The sequence below is a fragment of the Seriola dumerili genome, unplaced genomic scaffold (genome assembly GCF_002260705.1).
Source record: "Seriola dumerili isolate Sdu_G_001 unplaced genomic scaffold, Sdu_1.0 BDQW01002174.1, whole genome shotgun sequence".
Lineage (NCBI taxonomy): Eukaryota > Metazoa > Chordata > Actinopteri > Carangiformes > Carangidae > Seriola > Seriola dumerili.
The window spans coordinates 328,128-348,008 of NW_019176429.1; the positions used below are offsets into that span (position 1 = coordinate 328,128).

Sequence of the window (19,881 nt, forward strand, 5' to 3'; positions counted from 1 at the left end):
TTCATAGCACTAAGTACATCTCTCTACTGAATTTACTTTTTCACTAGTTGATACAGTCTTTATTGTGATGGCTGTATTTTGTTCTCTCTCAGTGTTGACTTGTTCTTAATGGCAATCAACACTTCTTTCAGATGTTTAAAAAGCCTTACACAAGGATTGCTGCCTAAATTACTGGAATGGCTTTTAATCTGAAACTGATTGAGGAAATATTAAGTTGGCATTAACAACAGATGGAAAATTAATACACATAATACAGGGAGATAGTTTTTAACAATATATTTATTATTCTTTTCCTTATACAGACACAGAAACACAGAAACAAAGCAAAGCTCTGTTAACAATTGCACACATTAAGGTAATTAAAGAAACAAACAACATAAAACAGAATCATTTGGTACTCAAACATTTGGCAATCCCTAATGTAATATACTGTATCAAATAATAAAATAAATAAATAAATAATGAAAAATACACTAAGAACAAGATCTGTCCTTGTTTGTTCCCTTTTAATAAAACTGTGTTCCAGTGGATGTGACCCTAAAAAAACTTATCTGGTCTTTATTTTGTGCATTGCCAAAAAGGGTAACTATGGCCTCTTCACTTCTGTGCATACAGTGTATAAATCTGCAATGCTTCTACTTAAACGCTACATTAAAGAACAATTTAACTCAAAACTTAGTGGCGACCCCATTACCCGTGGATCTCCATATAATATTGGCAGAACACAAGGAACCAAAACTGTGCAATAAATGGATATGGTGAGTGCTCCACTCTCGCCCAGTGTCAGCTGGGATTGGCTCCAAAAGCTGCATTTCCACCACAGGAAATTTCCCAAGGAAAGTGGACCTTTGGTGGAACTCAGTTTCCCCTCCTGTGTATTCACTGGAGGAAACAATCTAAATGCACAGTGGGTAATACTTTATGAAGGTTCAGGAACTTTGGAGGGCATGGTTGCAGGGCCGATTGTTGGGCAAGTGGACATTTCTCCTCATTTGTTAACGGCTTCCTGATTTGTTCCTAAAAACAAGCAAGAGAAAGAGAGAAAGATACAAGCTGAGACAGCGAGCAAGCAAGAGCGATGGCGGTTGAGCGAGCTAGATGATGAATGAAGAGAGGAAGAGGTGGTACAGAGAACCAAGCCAATGAAAATGAGAGAAATAAACCCTTGATGATTTACTGTGAAGAAATGCACTCAGAGATTTCAGTTTCATTTTCTTCCTCTGCCTTTCTCCTTTTCAGTTATTCATTAGATGAAAGTTAAACAGCCGAATCATGAGCAGTAAATACAATGAACAGGGTGACTGTGATTTTGGCTAGACTGCAACAGCGGGGCCAGCCCTATAATCTGGAATGTCACTGACTGACTGACTGACTGACTGACTGACTGACTGGTGATAGTTTCACCACTGGTCAGTGGAGTGCTGAGCCGCAGTCTACTGAACTGCTCTGGTTTCCCGGCTGTTTGGGAACTGCAGGGAAGAGGAGGAGCACTTCCAATACACTGAGCCTCATCTCCATTACAGCAAATAAACTACTTTGATCCCATGTATCATTATTACTAAAGGAGGCAGAGGAATAACTAAACATAAGACACAGCGAGCAGAAGAGCAAGAGAGAGGGAGAGAGAGAGAAGTCATCAGTAACGAGGCTTCGTACTTCGAACGACTATGACCAACTCTACATATCAAACAGAGGGAGTCAGACATAAAGACCTGCCTCAAATAAAAGTCTGTTACGTTCTGGAACGTAACAAACTAAACTATTAAACAGATTAAACTATTGTGGATCCAGATGGAGGCTGTGCTCTGTGTGAGAGACTAAAGAGAGGTCTCAGATAGTCTGTCTCCGACCCTGGTGGTTCACTTGGTGGAAAGTGTGTCATTTGGTCTTACTCTTCACTGTGTTGGAACAAGTTCGAGTCCAGCCTGTGACCTTTGCTACATGTCATCTTCTCTCTCTCTCCCCCACTATGACTGTAATAAAGGCAAAAGTCTGAAAAAATAACTTTAAAAACACAGAGATAGTCCGTCTCTTCTGACTCTCTCTCTCTGAGTGATCATGTTAATAATAATAATAATAATAATAATAATAATAATAATAATAAACTTTATTTGTATAGAACCTTTCATACAAGAAATGTAGCACAAACTGCTTTACAACAAAGAAATGAAAATCACAGCTCAGTCTTTGTCTTTCATGATTTTGTCGTCTGACACCACAGTTTTGTCTAGTTTTGATCTAGTCTTGTTTTCCTTATGTTAATACAGTGGCCTCCAGGGCCTGATATAAGGTTTTCAAGATCTGGGCCAAGAACTGTGGACCCCGGTCAGACACGATATCCAGAGGAATGATGTGGAGTTAAAACACACGAAGGACTAGGAGGTCGCAGTCTCTGAAGCTTAAGGGAGAGGTACAGCCTTTGAAAAACTGTCCCTGCTCAATGATGAAACTAGGGAAACTTACTGAGTTACTATGGAATTCACATTTTTCAGCCTTCACAAACAACTTGTTCTTCAACAGAGGGTGAAGCACTAACCTGACATGTTGTATATGTTCTTCCATATTCTGGAAGAAGATGAGGACATCATTTAGATAAATGAAGAGGAAACGGTTCAAGGAGAGGCGTCATTAACAAGGGCTCGAAAGACAGTTTGGCATTTGTGAGGCCGATTGGCATGACTAGATACTCAAAATGACTCAGGGTGTGTATTCCATTCCATTTGTCTCATTCCCAGATACAAATGAGGTAGTAAGTGTTGCAAAGGTCCAATTTGTAGAAGACTGTGGCTTTATATGGGCTCAAAAGCTGAGTTAATGAGAAGAAGAGGATACTTATTTTTTACTGTGATATCATTCTTTCTCTTCGACAAAAAAGAAACGTCTCCAACTGGTGAAGAGGAGGGTTAAATGAAACCAGGTGAGAGGGAGTCATGAATATATCTCTCCATGGCTTCCCTCTCAGGATTAGACAGGCTGGATAAATGACTCAAAAGCTCTAATGAAGAGAAAGAAGTCTACTGGATGCCTCCTTGAATGGGTGGTCAAAAACCTCTCTCATCTCAGCTGTGAACTGAGAGTAAGAGTCACAAACAGGTTAACCCCTGTCCCAAAGTGCTGTGGCCCACTGAGCTGCCTTACCAGTAAGAAACCCCATCAAATATGCTCCACATGTGTGGCTGACTGAAAAACTAGTGAACACTGAAAAAGAAACCACCTACAAGCCCCCAAATCACCTGAGTAACATTCTGGAGTAGGCATAAAAAGGCTCTCTGGAGGGTGGAGCTGGAGCAATCATGTAATGGGTAATTGAAAATGTAACATGTGGAGCACATGTGGAAAATATGTTTCCACTTGTTGTAACATGTCACAAATACTGCAGATTTTCCACAGGTGCAAAAATCCCACGCATGTACATGTGCCCACGTGTGATTTTGCACATGTAAAATTCACGTGGTTTTTCAGTAAGGCTTGCAGCGCAGTCTAAGGATCCAGTCAGTCATGAAGAAAGTTCTTAACAGGCAAAATAAGTGAGTATCTTTAAACACAGTTCCCACACCTTTTTAACATTAAATTCAAGGATTTTTCAAGGTCTTTCAATGCAAATTCCCTCACATTCAAAGACTGAACATGGCACTGAACATTTTATCAAGCTTAATTACCGTTTCAACTAAGAATTTCTCTAGCCTTCTCTAACGAAGCGCAGCAAAACAATATATTGTGTAAACTGAGCAATAGAGACAAAGGCTTATTTATGAGTTGAATTAAAATATATAAATTCAAGCACTTTCAGTGGACCATGTCTATGTATGTCTATTTTTAAAACTTTCAAGGCTTTGAGTTTACAAAATAATTACTATTAGCACCACCTCAACTACCTACATAAAAATACTTATTACATTAAATCCAGTCTAAATTTTAAAGGTACCATTTTGCATAATTCATATTTTTTCTTTTGATTCTGACATTTGTTTTCCTAATAATAGTATAATATATATATATATATATATATATATAATAATGTATTTTAATTAAGTAGAAACAGAATATGTGTGTTACTGTTCTTACTTGGGAACTGACAAGGTCTTCCACCACTGCTCAGATGGCCCATATTCACGTCGACTATAACTGGGGGTGGACACTGTCAAAGTACATTTTCCTTGATTACTGTACTTAAGTATATTTTTTAGTGAAAGTATATTTTTCAAGGATCTCTACTTTGCTTGATTATTACTACTTGATTATGTTTTTGGGAAATCCCTGACTTTTACACTTGAAATAGAAATATTGTTCTTTTGACTCCACTACATTTCTATGAAGTATACTCTTACTTTGAAGCAGACCTTTTAGTCAGTTAAGTGAACTTTATTCTATTTTGGAAAATGTGATAGACTATACACTGTGTTCATCACAGGAGAAAAACCAATCACAGCCAACTCCTCCACTGTCAGTCATGTTATACTTGCTGCATTTTGAAAGGAGCTCAGTTTGAACTTAACATTGGCCTAATGATGCTACATTAGGTAAAGATGAGGCAGAAGATTCTTCACCTTTCGCTTTAAATGTTTGCTGTGACCAAACTTCATCACTGCCTACAAAGAGCATGTGGAGGTAACGTTTATTTAATTCCAGATAAACATTTAAACAGACAGCTTGTAGTATTTAGCTGTCCTTTTTCCTGCTGTTGATTCAGTTGTGTTTCTGTGGCCATTTCAAGGCTTTGCAGCATATTCTACAAGCTTTTTATTATACTGGTTCTACAAGTAGTAGTTTGTGTATCATTAGATCTAGGTTTGTAAATTTGGAACAATACAACATGTGTTGACATAATTTTTTATTTTTTGAATACTGTATTTTTAAAATCAAGTACTCCAGTACTTTAGCTCAAGTAAAAATCTGTATGAACTACTTTCACTTGTATCGGAGCAATGTTTGACCAGGAGGATCTACTCTGACTCAAGTAATGGAGATGCTTACTTTGTCCACCTCTGAATATAGCAACAGTGTACATCCATGCAGTGTGCCGGTAAGTAATGCCAGAAGCTCATTTGGGCTACTTCAATACAGCAATTCATATTGAGGTCAGGTTGAGGCTCATTTATGGAGTGGGGCAACATTAATAAATCAAATCATTAACAGGTTTGAAACATGACAGTATTCTCAGGTGTTTTCGGTTCATTGACACCTCGCCTGTCCGTACTCCTTTCCAGCCGAACTGAAAAACATCCGAGCTGCTGCCTGTGTAGAGCTGGCAGCCGGAAGCTGTGATCAGCTGATGGAGGAGGAGCTGAGAGAGAGGTGAGCCATCTTCCCCCGGCAGACTGATACACTCCGATAGAGCTTGGGCGAAGAGGGATACGGGATATCATCTGGGGATCCCGGTGTCAGTTGGAGGCAGAGACGACTGTAAAGACGCCAGGACAACCGGTGTCAGTCGGAGAGGGAGATATCTGAAGGACTCATTAGGATTTCTGCACAAGAGCTGACGGAGGGATATACCAGCTTTTAACGTCAGAGACAAGACTCCAATACAAAGAACGGAAAACATTGAGCTAGGAGCGGGGATTAATATCGAAATATAAACCGTATGTAACTAACGAAAATGAAAAAGTCCAGAAGATATGTGATATAAATAAGCATGTAGTCCTTAGGTGTTTCGCATCAGCAGTAAATGTAAACAAACAGCTATTCAAGCTAGCTGAAGTTAGCCGACTGGGGTTAGCTTTCTACTGCTAGTACATATAGCTAATGTTAGGTAGTGGGACCGGGGCAGACCGAAGGTAAACCGAACCGAAGAAGCCTGGCTTCGAGTTGAAAACCAAATTTAACCTCAATATAGTCGTCTTCGGTGGATGACAGCTGTGTGTGTTATCTCAGTATGCAGTTATTAGCACAATTAGCCTCTCAGCTAACGTAGGCTAAATGTTATTTGCATTAGCTGCCCAGCATAATAACATTACAACTAGCACAGTAAATGTAGAACAAAGAAGACATTTGGCAGTACTACACGCTACGTCCGTTTTTAACTTCAAAACAATTTGTTGTGAGAGAGATTAAACACTTTCAGGACTGGTGTAAATGCAACAATAGATAATCTTAATATCCAGCGCAGTCCAGCTGATTGGCTGAGAAGAGTAGGACGTAGGGATGAAGGAAAACAACTTCATGACTTAAAGATCTAATCGCATCGCTACCCCCGAGCCAGCGTTGTGCTGTCTTCGCCTCTCAGCTGCACAGTTAGAGGGAAATTTCAGTTTTACATGCTGCACTCTCGGTGTGTTTGACAGTAACCGAGCTTAGCTGGTGAGTTTGGCTCGATTGTCCTCTCAGTGGCAGCAGTCGGCAGTAGTACGGCCAAACACAGGAGAGGACCTTCTGTTTAGATTAATAGGCTGTAAAGGGAGCCACAACTCAACTCAGCCCGGCAGCATGGAGTGAGTTGTTAAATCGATCTAAATAGCGAATAGTTTGAATTGAATATAAAACAACCCCTCCTAAAACACAGGAGAAGTTACGTGTGGACACTTGGTAACTGCACCTTTGTTGTGAATATTTTCCTACAGACTACTTAATGGAGACCACCGCCTTGTCAGAGTTTGTATTATGTAGCTGTGTTTGAGGGCCCAGCGGTAAGCCTCTCAGCTGTGTTTTGGTTGCTAGTGGCCTCCCCTCCCCCAGTCTTGAGACTCTTGATTCTCCCCGAGTGGTGGACACTGTTTCGCCGGGTTTCCACTTGAGTTCTTAGACTGAAGAAAGGCCGTGGCCACAAGTCGCAGTCCTCTGGACTCCGAAGCAGTTAAAAAGTGGATGTAATGGAACTGATGTTTGCCGAGTGGGAGGACGGGGAGAGGTTCTCCTTCGAAGACTCGGACCGGTTCGAGGAAGACTCTCTGTGCTCCTTCATCTCAGAGGCCGAGAGCCTCTGTCAGAACTGGAGGGGATGGAGGAAGCAGTCTGCTGGACCCAACTCCCCTACTGTCAAGATTAAAGGTTGGAGGAAGGACACATGTACTCACACATATACCTCCACTCATTCTGAATACTTTATATTTATAATATACCATGAATCTTCATAATGAATGTGAATATAATATATCCTATGGTATGGTAATAATATTATCCTGTGGTATACTATTAGTTATAGATGATTTGGGGCGATACAGTCGAGAAACTTAGTTGTTAGTTTGGTCCTTTGGTTTGGTAGGTCATTTTAACACTGTGGCTGTAGCTGATATTATTGCAGCAGTAAAAATAAGTCCTCCGCTCCATGTGGTCCACTGAGCTTGGTCAGTTTATTACTCTGCATATGTTTCAAAGCAGCATATGCATATTACTCACTGAACTTTTTCAGACATATAAAGATAGTAGTAGAGATCGCTTTTTACAAGTTAGTCAACAAACTACTACTCCAGTCACAATCTGGGAGTATTTAGGGAGAGCACTTCCACTATGTATTTTAATCATCATGGTTTGTAATCTAATGGATGTGTAGTGGGAATGTGGAAGACACTGGCTACGGGTTGATGTGTTTCATGATCAGTCAGAGTCAGTCAGCATACAGTCTGTGTGTGTGTGTGTGTGTGTGTGTGTGTGTGTGTGTGTGTGTGTGTGTTATGCTATGCTATGCTATGCTCTTCTCTGGGGTTATTCTCCAGAGACTCCTCCATGTCCTTGTTTACTAAACCTATCAAGAAGCAAAGAGTCCTGTGCTACAGTGCTAGTGAATAACACTAGTTGCTTTTACTCTGCTAACTATCAGAATAAGAGCTCAAACAGTGTACACTGAAATGCATTTGGTTCTATTTGAAAGGTTGGTTTAAACTCTTCACATTGTTTCCAGAGATGAAAACGTGTTCTGTCAACTCTTCTCTTACTTTCTATGTCTGTCTGTGCTCACCTGTATGATGAACAAAGAGTACTGAAAGCGGTTCTTTAGTAGAAAACACAACAGTATTCCAACAGTGCAAAGTGCTCAAAGCAGATCCATCTTTGTCAGAAGCTTTGCTCTTGGTTGTGTGCTGGGTATAGTCTTAGCTAAGACAGAACTGTTCTGCCCATTGACTGTGGAGAATGGAGAATGAAAATATTACACTATAATTTCATTATGCAAGCCAAGTCATTACAAACTCAAACATTGTTCAAATCCACAGAACTTCAGTTTTAATCTGACCAAAGATCTCAAAGTTTCCAAAGGTACTAGAAATGTCAGGCTGAGTTTTGGAGAAATAAGACTGAAAGGATGTCAGACAATGCATCCTGTGACCAGATATCTCACAAACATTTAAATTGTGGAAGAATACGGCACCGTATTCATTCCAGGCAAAGCTGCATATTCGCTGAAAAATTCTCCTGCTTCCCACTTGCTGTGTTCTGGCTGACTAGAACTAGTATGTTGGACAAGAGCTGCAAAAAAATAGTCAATTAATCAATTAGTTGAGCAACAGAAAATTAATTGACAACTATTTTAAAAACAGATTAGTAGTTTTTATAATTTTTCAAATGAAAATGCCAAAGAGAATGAAGCCACACCCCTCTGTGTGTGTTGTAATCTCAGTTTCTTTGTTCTTTGTTTTGGTTGCGGGTTTGGTCGGGCATGTGTGTTCGTGCATGGCAGCCCCTCTTGTTAAACCATTGGTCCACCCCACGTTTATAAACACTCAGGCTCCGCCCACAGGTTGTATGACAGTGCAGTATGCAGCATTCAGGTGAGAGTGACCGTCCAAAACTTCCTCCAATGAGGAAGAAACCACGTTCCTCAGCCAAAAAGGCTCAGACATAGAAAGAGATCAGACCAGAGCACAGGTGGACTGGACATGAGGACTACTGGCTCAATTCTTGGTCGGCTGGTGGGTCATCAAAACAATCCCTAAAGTTTTAGCAGCTTTAAGCAACTTTAATGTTGTCACTGGCTCCATCAGTGTCTTTACCGGCTCCATTGGTGTCTATACCAGCTGCGTCAGTGTGAGGTGGGTGGGGAGATTTGTGGCTGAATGGAGGCCAGAGGTGTGGCAGACGAAGCATTAGTTTTGGTCTGAGATGCTGGTGGTCTAGTATGATATCTAGTGGCAATTAGGATCGTTTACAGAACCTTTAAATTTGCATGATTGAAGTAGCCAGTGATAATGAACAATCCGGCGGGGTGTTCTGTTTGTCTCGCAGTGCTTCCATCATGTTAGCGCTCAGGGACATGAAGACAGTAACAGTGGTGAATTCACTCTGCAGATCCTAAAGCCGACACTTGGTGATCACAAACTCCACCAGGGCAGAACAGCGTTTGGACACAACCTCAAATTGTGAACCTTTGCTGATATAAACACACAGTCCATCACTTAGAGTCTCACTGGATGACTAAGAACTGCTACATGCCTTGTATAACTAACTGTGATCAGACCCCCTACTGTCACTGAGCCTGTACTTTTAAAGGTATTTCTATTACCCCATTCACACTTAAAGTGTGATGTGCGTCAAACCTGCATTGGGGGGTCTATCCGAATGAGGCAAGGCCCTTCAGCCAACCCTCCCTCACGAGCTCCCCTCTGACCATTGTTGGATGCAGGTCGAAGGCTGCCCGGCTTGGCTGAACTGACCAGAAATTACTTCAACTAACTGTAAAAAAGAGAGAGAAAGTGAGTGAAGATGAGGAGAGAGAAAAATAGAAGGCAAGTGAATAATCAGGGGTGAGGGAGTGTGGTTTGGAGAGATAGAGGAGGTGAAATCTGATGGTTATTTGATTTAATATTGTGGTTTCTCAGTGAAGTTTTTGAATTACACTGCACTGAAGTTTCTGCTAACATTGTAAAGCAGGTTAACAGCTTCTTATATGAATAGGTCCAATGAGGGGTTAAAGTGGCAGGCGGGGGAGATCAGTTTTTAATAATAATAAGATCCAGTTTAGGTGTAGTGGGGAAAAACGACTCATCTCAAAATAACAAATTGCATGGTCGAAAAAAGCAACTCCATTTGCAGTCACTCCCTTTCTGTAGCTAGCTAGATGCTGACATTAAGAACCGCGACCGCAAGTTTATTGACCTGCAATCATAGGGACCATACCAGAAGCAAACACACCTGAAAACACATACATACATACATACATACATACATACATACATACATACATACATACATACATACATACATACATGAGCATGCACAAGCTGGTGTAAACAGGAAGCAGATTGTCTACTCTGCAATTGAGTAGTCGCACTAAATACTATGAACGAGGAACAGAAAAGACAGTTGTAGTGGTATAATACATGATTTCATTGAACAACAGCTGTTAACAAAGACAACAAGGTCAGTGACACTTGTAATTCATTGTCATGTTGTATTCACCACTGGTAGTCGCGGCTGATAAGACCCTGTTACAACCCTGGAGTTTTCAAACCAAAACGTGGCCAGCATTGTTTCCAAAAGTCTCAGTTTTCGGGGGTGGAAGTAGTGTAGATGTAGCCTATGTCTCCTGTCTGAAGGGGGTAGATGTTGATTTGTTGAAGGTTTGAGGTTTGTCCAAACTGTCGCCTGCAGCTCCTCATCTAACAGCTCACCGTGGCTGCTTCTTGTTTTAACCTTTCTGCAATATTTAAAGCGGACTCACTGACCAAACACTGAGAAAATGTTGCTCTGCACACCAAAGACTTTTCTGTCGAACACTAACCTCTGTGACAGGTACAGTTGTACTTCAGATTTTCTTTGGGTTTCAGATGCCATGCGGGTACATTTTGTGTATTTTAGAACATAGAAACACTCAGTGAAAAGCAGCACAAGAAAGAAAAATTCAGTTGCTCAGGGCAAGGAAACGAGTGCTGCCTTGGCGAATTGTGTGTGTGTGTGTGTGTGTGTGTGTTTTAGTTCACATGTATAGTTGACATTGTGATGGGGGAGGGAGAGCTGACTCCTTATCCTACACAGGCAGCTGTAATAAATAGGGATATGACTGTTCTAAGGCATCACAGTCCTCCTACCTTTTCCAAGATTTACCTGAGTGTAACATTCATCAAGATATGCAGAATATTATGGATGATATCTTATTGGCTTCTTAATGAGGTACAAAGAAAAGAGGACAGAGACAAACATTCATAACATCTAACATGTTATCGCCTTTTCGACCACTTTTCCATAAGGTATTAACATAAGAGCTGTATCTGGATATCTGATCTGGTGCAAATGTACACAGAATGCTTTTCAATCAGAATGCGATTGGCCTGACCACACCTGGATGTGGTCATTAGCCTAGTTAGCACGGCTACTACTAATTAGCTTAGGAACGCCTTTGGTTGTGTGTATGATGACTCATATGTCACATGATCATTACTTTCCATGTCCCAGCAGTCCCTCAAGACTATCCTGGATAACATCCCTTGACCTGATAGACCACTGTGTTTCTTGACAGTGGTCTGCCAGCTCCTCCCATTTAATTACATTGGATCACACTGTGGGTGGAATAAAGACAATGAGAACACATATTATTTGCAGATGTAAATGTCAAGGCCTGTGACCAGAGTCATTTTCTAGATAACACATTCAGATACTCTTCCCATTAATAAGCTGGTGGAGGGGTGGAAGTTGTGATGGCTAATGTGTTAGCAAACAGTTACCTACTTACGCATCCATAAGACACAAGTCAATTTTATATTCCCATGGACAATATTCACACAGCGGCCATTTTCCTCTGACATCACGCTGAGGGTGGGAAGCCTTGAACACTTTAATGTCTCTGTATGAATTATGTGTGAGACCGGTGAGATGGTCGAAAAACTTGTTTATCTTCACTTTCCTTTGACCGGTTATCAATGTGGTCAAAGGAAAGTGAAGATAAACAAGTTTTTCAGATGAATTTGCCAGATGTTGAAGGTAAGACCAGCCCACACTTGAAACACTAAGTTAATGCTAGGCTAGCCAACGTGAAGTTTGCAAAATGTCAATGTTAGCACTACTAAAGTTGTCAGATGACAAATGAATCCACTGGATTGTGCAAACATTAAACATTAACTAATGTTATATAGTTTCATAATCAACCTGCATCAATGATACAATAATATGACAGTGGAGAAAGTGCATCACTGCTAAATTAACCAGGCGAAAAGATAGCAAGGCAGCTAATGTTACATTGCAAGCTTGATTACATCCAATGTGTTTTATTTCCAGGCTGAACTAAATGTGTCAGAGATCTGCGTTGATATTTCAGAATTAATTTCTTTCTTTCCTGTTTTATCATGTAGCACTATCAAACAGTAATGTTAGCTAAGAAGTGGTTGAATGCTAACGTTAGCTGTTGTCTAATGGTCGCTAATGGGTTGTCTTACCTTGAAATATGGGTCGATGTCCCTTCAGATTTTCATTATCCATTGTCTTTTCTGTTGCTCATGGATCGTGGACAGAGGTTAAATAGAAACGATTTGTCAGAGTCTCTAACTTTGTGACTTGCAACCTGGAGCACAGCAGTACCACGTTATCCTTTCGGTGACAGCATTTGAGCGTCGACGTCAGAGTAAAATGGCCACAAGTGAATAAGGTCTATTGGGGACTGGTGTTTGTGTCCAAGTCCAATATTCACTTTCCTTTTAGCTCTGGTTTGGTCTCCACCAACTCCTGAGAAAGATATCTGCCTCTTTAGTTGTTGAATGTTCCACTATAGTCACCAGCTGGTCTCTAACTTTGTCAGCTTGGTACTGGGCAGGTAGTGTGCAGTGGCCTTTTCAGACTAAAAGCTGCCTACTGCTGCTTCTGGAAACGATGATGACAGTACAGACACAATCAAACCTCCTCAGTTCAGTAGCTGTAGAGTTGGTTATAAGTCTCTGCAGGTTTGTCACTACAAATGAGCGCTTTCACATGTCTTCATTTGATTCAGTATTTCTAACAATATTGATTAGTGAAGCCTTGTGACATGTGCCTATGGTTAGGCAGTGCCACATTAAATTAATGACTCAACTCTCTCTGATTTCTTTCATTGAGGTTTTACATGCAATTGCTGTAATAGTTCAAAGGTGTTTCGACAGGCTGAAGTGATTTCCCCAGAGTTAACATGAGTTTTTTTGATACTTGGGTTAATGTTCAGAGCAATCTGTGGTAGCTGACAGGCTAATGCGGGTAGATTGAGATGGGCATTTAAAGTGGAGCAGTCTGTTTATAAAGTGACTAGTCTTCTGTAGCAAATAGGCCTGAAAATACAGCTTCTCAACAGCAGAGAAGAAAAGAGATCAGGAGAGAATAGCCCTACCACATGCAATGTTTTTAAATGTCACGAAGAAAAAGGAGCATATCCACTAGTTCAGGGACAGGTGTGAGCAGAGCCTGTTGACCATCTGCAGCAGCAGCTGCAAAAACACGTGGGGGAGGGAAACAAGTATGGTATGGGCAGGTATATACACCATGAAATCAGGTGAAACACATGGTATATGGAAGGAATGGCTCACTGAGAAGAAGCTCAACTTCTCTTACACAACTGAAACTAAAGCTGTACAACTGCTATCGAGGGTCAGAGATGGACCTTAAACTGGCTCTCCAAAATCAATGGATGTTTAAAGTGAGCAAAATTGTGTAATGATTTTCACATTCAGTTTTTTGATATGATGATTCATATGAAAAAGGCTATCACATAACCTTTTTAAATTAGCATGTGTATGCAGGTTTTTTTAAACACAGGAAAACCAGTTAAACTGAGTGTGCCCTTCTGTTCAGACTGAGTGAGCTGCTAGCTGCTCTGCAGAGTGGTAAAATGGATCCACTGCATCTCGTCCCCGTCTTAGTGGGCCTGCGCGGCAGCTAGCTGCTAGTTAGCATGGCTGGGAATATTAGCATAGCCATGCCGTGCTGTGTTTAGCCCATAGACTGTAAAAAAGAAAGGAGTTTTTGATCTAACAGCACTGTGCTGGTCAGGTGATAGGTCTGTTTAGTGTGTTCACCTGGGTGTCATGTTTCCATCTCTGCCGATTGGAGCTGGATCCGTATGCATGGTTTTTGTGTGTACACATCATTTATACATCTGGCCCCTGATCTCCTTCAGCCATCATTGGGCGAGAGACGGGGTACACCCTGGTCACAGCCACAGGGCTGACATATCGGCAAATAAACATTCACGCTCACATTCACACCTGCAGGCGCCTCTGTGGAGGCAGAAACCAAAGCACCTGTAGAAAACCCACACAGACACACAGGGAGAACATGCAAACACACACCAGCAGCAGGTTGAAACCCAGACCCTTCACTGTAGCACCATGCTGCTCTGCCCAAGAAAGGACTTGCGGTACAAAAGTAGTATTAATTAAAAAAAAAAAAAAACACTTTATAGAACAAATTACAAAATTATTACCAAGCTGTGCTGCACAGAAGATTGAAAAAATATCAGACACATTTGTCACAGAAGCTTATTTTGCGACTAAACTCTCCCTTTGAAAAGAGTGGGTTAACTCCATTTCCTCCCACCAGGACAGAGGCTGTTCAGAGCAGCATGAGTGTGTGTTTGAAATGGAGGGGAAACCTTTACCGGTGAGAGGAGGGAAACAAAGGCTGCATGGCGCAACCAGCATGACTGTTACACCGATCCTATGAGCCACATGTGGCAGTAACTGTTAATGGTAGCTTCACAACAGAAGTAGATATCCCTGCTTTATTCATTTACTTCATTGACAGACCAAAATATAGATAGATCGATAAATAATTCATCAAGCGAGGAGATCTGTTTGGTGTTTGTGTACCAGCCGAGTGGTCAAAATAAACCCACACGCCACTTGAACAGAGCAGAGGATCCGCTGTGTGCAAGAGCAGAGGCAGCTTTTAAATAGTGAGCAGAAACGTCCCATCAAGCGCACCACAGGTGTTTGTCAGCGTAAGAATGGAGTGCACCCTCTGGAGAGAAATGGACAGGGGAGGAAGGCAGTGAGAGAGTTAGTGATCCAGTGAAAAGAGTGAATGAGTCCTCACTCAGCTCTTCGCTGGGCCAGCTACAAAGGAACAGCTGTTGTAGTGGTGTCTTCTCTGTGCTGGGAGCTGATTGGTGGACAGCCGGCTGCCATTCACCCCCAACAGCCAATCACAGGCCGGCCACATGAACTCTGTTACTACCCAGCCACCCCTCTCTCTCTTCAGGATTGAGCTCTTTACTGTTAGACAGTCAGGCTGTCCCAGTTTCTTATTCTAAACTAATATTGTAATAAACACAATAGACAAATTATGTCAACACGCTCTTCTTCTGTTTTAAATGGCCACTTTCGCAGGAATTTGCAGGAAGATTTAGTAGTTTACGTTTCATCCTAGAGCTGTTTCACTAAAGGAAATCATTGCAGTATTGATTTGTAAAAGAGTCAATAGAAAGGAAGTTAAAAAATGAGTATTAGTGATAGTAATATTAGTTACAGCAGAAGTAACAGTAGTCAGTGGTAATGCAGGCTTGAAAATATTTTACTTAGCATAATAAAAAAAGACAATTTTACCTTAATTAATGTTTTATTTATTTATAATAACAATCAGCAGTACAGGGATTACTGTACATTATGTTGAGGCTTAAACATTTGCAGCACAAATATAGTTGCGATGCTGCTCTGAGGTAAAAACATTCCTAACGTGGGGTTCCAAGGGTTTATTTTCATCATCAATTCATTAGCAGATTATTTTCTCAATTCATTGTTTTATTGATTTATCAACTGCAAATGGTAAAAACAAGTAAAAACACCTTAAATCAAATTCCTAAGTGTGTGCAAACTCGAACTGAGATGTGATTGAAAGCTCCAGAGAAGGTTTTTAAGTAGACTTTAAATTAAGATTTTAATTATGACATAAAACAGAGAAAAACAGCTACTCCTCACAGATTTAAATGAGTCACTGATTATCAATTAATCATCAATTAAGGCAAGGCAGGTTTTCTTATATAGCACCATTCAGAGACAAGGCAATTCAAAGTGCTTTTCAGGGGCTTGGAAATACATTAAAATGACAGTAAAATTTAAATTTAAAAACAATAAAAACAAATAGGAATATTTAAAAACATTTGAATACATAAGATCAGGTCAAATGCACAAGATTAAAAGATGTAATTTATGGGAGAGCTGCAGCAAACAGTGATGTTTTAATTCCTGATTTAAATGCGCTGAGTTTGAGCAGATCTCAGGTGTTCAGGAAGCTTGTTCCACAGGTGAGGAGCAGAGAAACTCAAAGCTGCTTCACCTGGCTTTGTTCTGTCAATCAACTAATCAATCAATTGACTAATGATGATGCAGCTGTAGTAAGATGTATGTAATTTTAATGATAAAAATTGTTTAATTTAACTGTGGAAAAAACAAAGGATGAGGTTAAACTTTCTAATGAGTTCAGCAGAAACATACACATGTAAATTTCAAGATGGCCACCATTTCTGTCACAGGAAACATATTTTACCACAGAATTTTACCCACAGGACAGATTTCAATGATTTGGTAATGTAATCCTGTTCTAGACTACGAGGATGCCAAATTCACAATTTTTCTAAATAGTGAAACTCGGATTACTAGTCTGTAGACTCTTGTAAGAAGGCAAGTGAACAAGTTTCAGTTAGTTCTACATGATTTAGCCAACCTTGAATAATAGAGACCCAAGAATCAGCTCATGAAGTTCATTGAATATAATAACTTCTGTCCTGTAACTGGACTTCATATGTATGTGAATATATATAGTATATATATATGTATTTGGTGAGACAAGACAAAAACAAAAACAAGGAGCATAATATAAAATAACATAACATGATATACAGCTTTTGTTATTGCTATAATATTTTGACTTATTGACAGTTATTGGGAGAGAAAAGGGAAGAAGAAAAAGGGGGAAAAAAACATGCATATTTTCTCTTTTTTTTCTTTTCTTTCCCTCTCCCCTCACCTTCTTGGGGTCTAGGTGAAACCTAGAAGCAGGACTTGACCAACTGTAGGGCTGTGTCCAACCCAGCTTTCCACTCTGTGTAGTAGTTATGTATAGTCAACCATGTCAGAGTCATCACTCACATTCAGTAGGATCAGCACTGAGATGATTCAGATCTCAGTTCTGCTTGGACACACTCACATTAACATAACAATTTTGATGTTCACACTGGGTAGAATATGTTGCTGTGCTACACTATTGTCACAATGCAGGTTTCTGCATTAGCTAAGTCTACAACATAGAGGGCATTGTGAAAGCTAGCCGTCTCTGTCATGAGAGAACTGACAAAATGAGCGGAGCCTGTTTTTGTTTTTTTTTTTCACCTAAAATACCTGGTTTTAAACTTGTGTGTACTTTCTGTCACAGTAAAGCTTAGCTCACTGATTACACACATATAACATATGAGTGATGCTAGTCTTCTTGCCTTGATGGGTTTCCCATGGCCTGTAACCATCAACCCCCTGATCCTTTACACCAGTGATGGCATCATATGAACGGAGTGCTTTCCTCCATATATGGTAAACAGCAGCACAAGTAGTGGCTTGGAAATGTGGTCTGTAATCTGAGACCCATCACTTTTTCTTCTCTCAGTGGCAGACCACTGTGTGCTCAATAAGACTCCTGTCATTGTGCTTATGCTGCCCTTTTTTCAGTAGACAGACAGACACACACACACACACACACACACACACACACACACACACACACACTGTTTGAGTTGAGTTCTTCATTGGTCTCAGTTTATGTATCATCATTTTATACCTTCACAAAACTACAAGTCCCACCCCCCTCACTCACTCACACACACACACACACACACACACACACACACACACACACACACACACACACACAGGCTGCTAGGTTCATTACACCCAATAGGCTAAAAAACAACAACACATACCTGTTTATTTGCATATAAAGCAGGAAGTGAGACCCGATCACAAGGGGTCAGTCGAGAGGCGTTTTAAATCCAGGTGTGAAATGATGAACTGAGAACTGACCACTTGTGACTGGATCACTGAAGACGCATGTTATTGCAGGTCTCAACAGAGCAGCAGAGGTCACACACTCTGCCTTAAGAAACACATTTTCTCCTGTGATGATGATGATGATGATGATGATGATGATGATGATACAGATACACCACGTGATGAGAGCTGATGTATATCCACTCACGTATTAGACATATTGATACACAGGCCTGAGATCCAATACAAAGGGACCATGCAAAACCAGTTAAATATAGTATAATACAGTTGAAATATAGTATGGACTTGACATTAAAGACCTCCAGTTCTTTTTTGTACAGGGTGACATCCCTACTGGTAACTTGGTTACAGGTGCATCAGAGCAAACCTCTGATCTGGCAGTGGTGCTGCCAGTTTTAACCAATGTGACACTAGAGTGAAGGAGCATAAATGCAAATGGTACCTGAAGTATCTCCTCTGCTGTCCTGCTGACTTAGCTGATCTTCCTCTCTTCTCTGGTCTTCCTCAGATGGTCAGGTGATTCCACTGGTGGAGTTGTCAGCAAAGCAGGTTGCGTTCCACATCCCATTTGAGGTGGTGGAGAAGGTCTACCCCCCTGTCCCAGAACAGCTCCAACTTCGCATCGCCTACTGGAGCTTCCCCGAAAATGAGGAAGACATCAGGTTAGATCACAAATAAATAACGTCTTTTCTTCACCTCTGTTTAGAGATCTGCTGACGGCATCTTGTAAACTATGATGGCCGAAGAGACAAGTACAATTTTCTGATCCCCTGTCAGCTGTGTTTTTCCGACTTAATAACAAAAGAGAGATTTAAAATATTCCTAATGAATGTTCATTGTTGTTTTTAAAAAAGTTTGTCTCCTGTAAAAATGTGTGTAAGAAAACTGAGTTCCTGCGGTAATTCACAGCTAATTTTCTGAAAGTTACCTCTTACATGGGGCAGGTGAAGGTGAGTAATTGTATAAATGACTGTTGGTTACATTCAAGCTGTTGCCAAACAAGTTCACACCTTGCTGATTGAGCCTCTCAGCACCAGGTAAATCTCTCTGTATTTCGCTGTATATCAGTTGTAAATCTGGTATCTGTGGTGACGTTCCTGCGTTGGCAAACTGCAGGTGACACATTTTACGTTAACCAGCAATGATTGCTCTGCCAGAGTTAGAGAAGGGAGCAACTGTAGCAACAGAGACAGAGTAGGCTTCAGCAACTAGGAGTATGTTGGAAACACCTAAGGAGAAGGAGGAAAGAGAAGTTTGTGATGCTCCAGATAATTAAAAAAAAAAAAGAATCTCAGTGTTCAGTGATCAGTGAGGACAAACATGGATTAGCATTGGTGTGGGTTTTCCTCATTGGAGAGCACTGTTTGTGTAATTACTCTGTTTGCCAGAAGGAGGAGACAAAAATCCCACACTGCAGGTCCAGAGTACTGGCCCAAAGGACCAAGCTTCCTGGGTTTGTTTCTGGACAAGACGTACTCTCTGAAAGTGTTTACGTCCTACCTAGAAGAAATGCCTGCTTTCTGGAACATTTCTGTTTCCTAAACATTTCAGTGGTAGCCGAGGTGGTCTATACCCGAGTGAGTGTGTTCTGGATGTACCGTATCTCTCGCTCAGTGTGTTCTGGGAGAGGCTTCAACCCGCCACAACCCTGAACAGGGTTTAGAAATTAGACAAATGGATAAAAAGGGTTCATCAGTTTTGTGATTCACTTTTCTTACTAATCTTCACTTCACATCTTTTCCTCTTGTCTCTCTCACCCGTCCCTCCACCTGTCTCTGTCCTCCTCCTGCCTCAGGTTATATTCCTGCCTGGCTAATGGGAGTCCAGACGAGTTCCAACGTGGAGAGCAGCTCTACAGGATCAGAGCCGTCAAAGACCCCCTGCAGATTGGTGGGTTGAGTTGTCACCCTCACCATGAAGAGGCTCATTGAGACACTTATCACTGCTATTGTAAACTGTAACTTTATGCAGTTTAATTTGATCATAAAGGCATAACTATACC

At 40.8% G+C, this 19,881-nt stretch overlaps 1 protein-coding gene across 5 annotated transcripts in view; it reads left to right on the top strand.

The window, feature by feature from the left end:
• The first annotated feature begins 5,324 nt into the window (after window positions 1-5,324).
• zswim8 (zinc finger SWIM-type containing 8) overlaps window positions 5,325-19,881 on the top strand; it is a 33,114-nt gene continuing 18,557 nt past the window's right edge. For all 5 annotated transcript variants that reach the window (XM_022769022.1, XM_022769023.1, XM_022769024.1 and 2 more), the window contains exons 1-3: window positions 5,325-6,987; window positions 18,388-18,541; window positions 19,675-19,769. In XM_022769022.1, coding sequence (XP_022624743.1) covers window positions 6,810-6,987; window positions 18,388-18,541; window positions 19,675-19,769 — 427 coding nt within the window. In that variant the 5' untranslated portion in view covers window positions 5,325-6,809. The remainder of the gene's footprint in view (window positions 6,988-18,387; window positions 18,542-19,674; window positions 19,770-19,881) is intronic.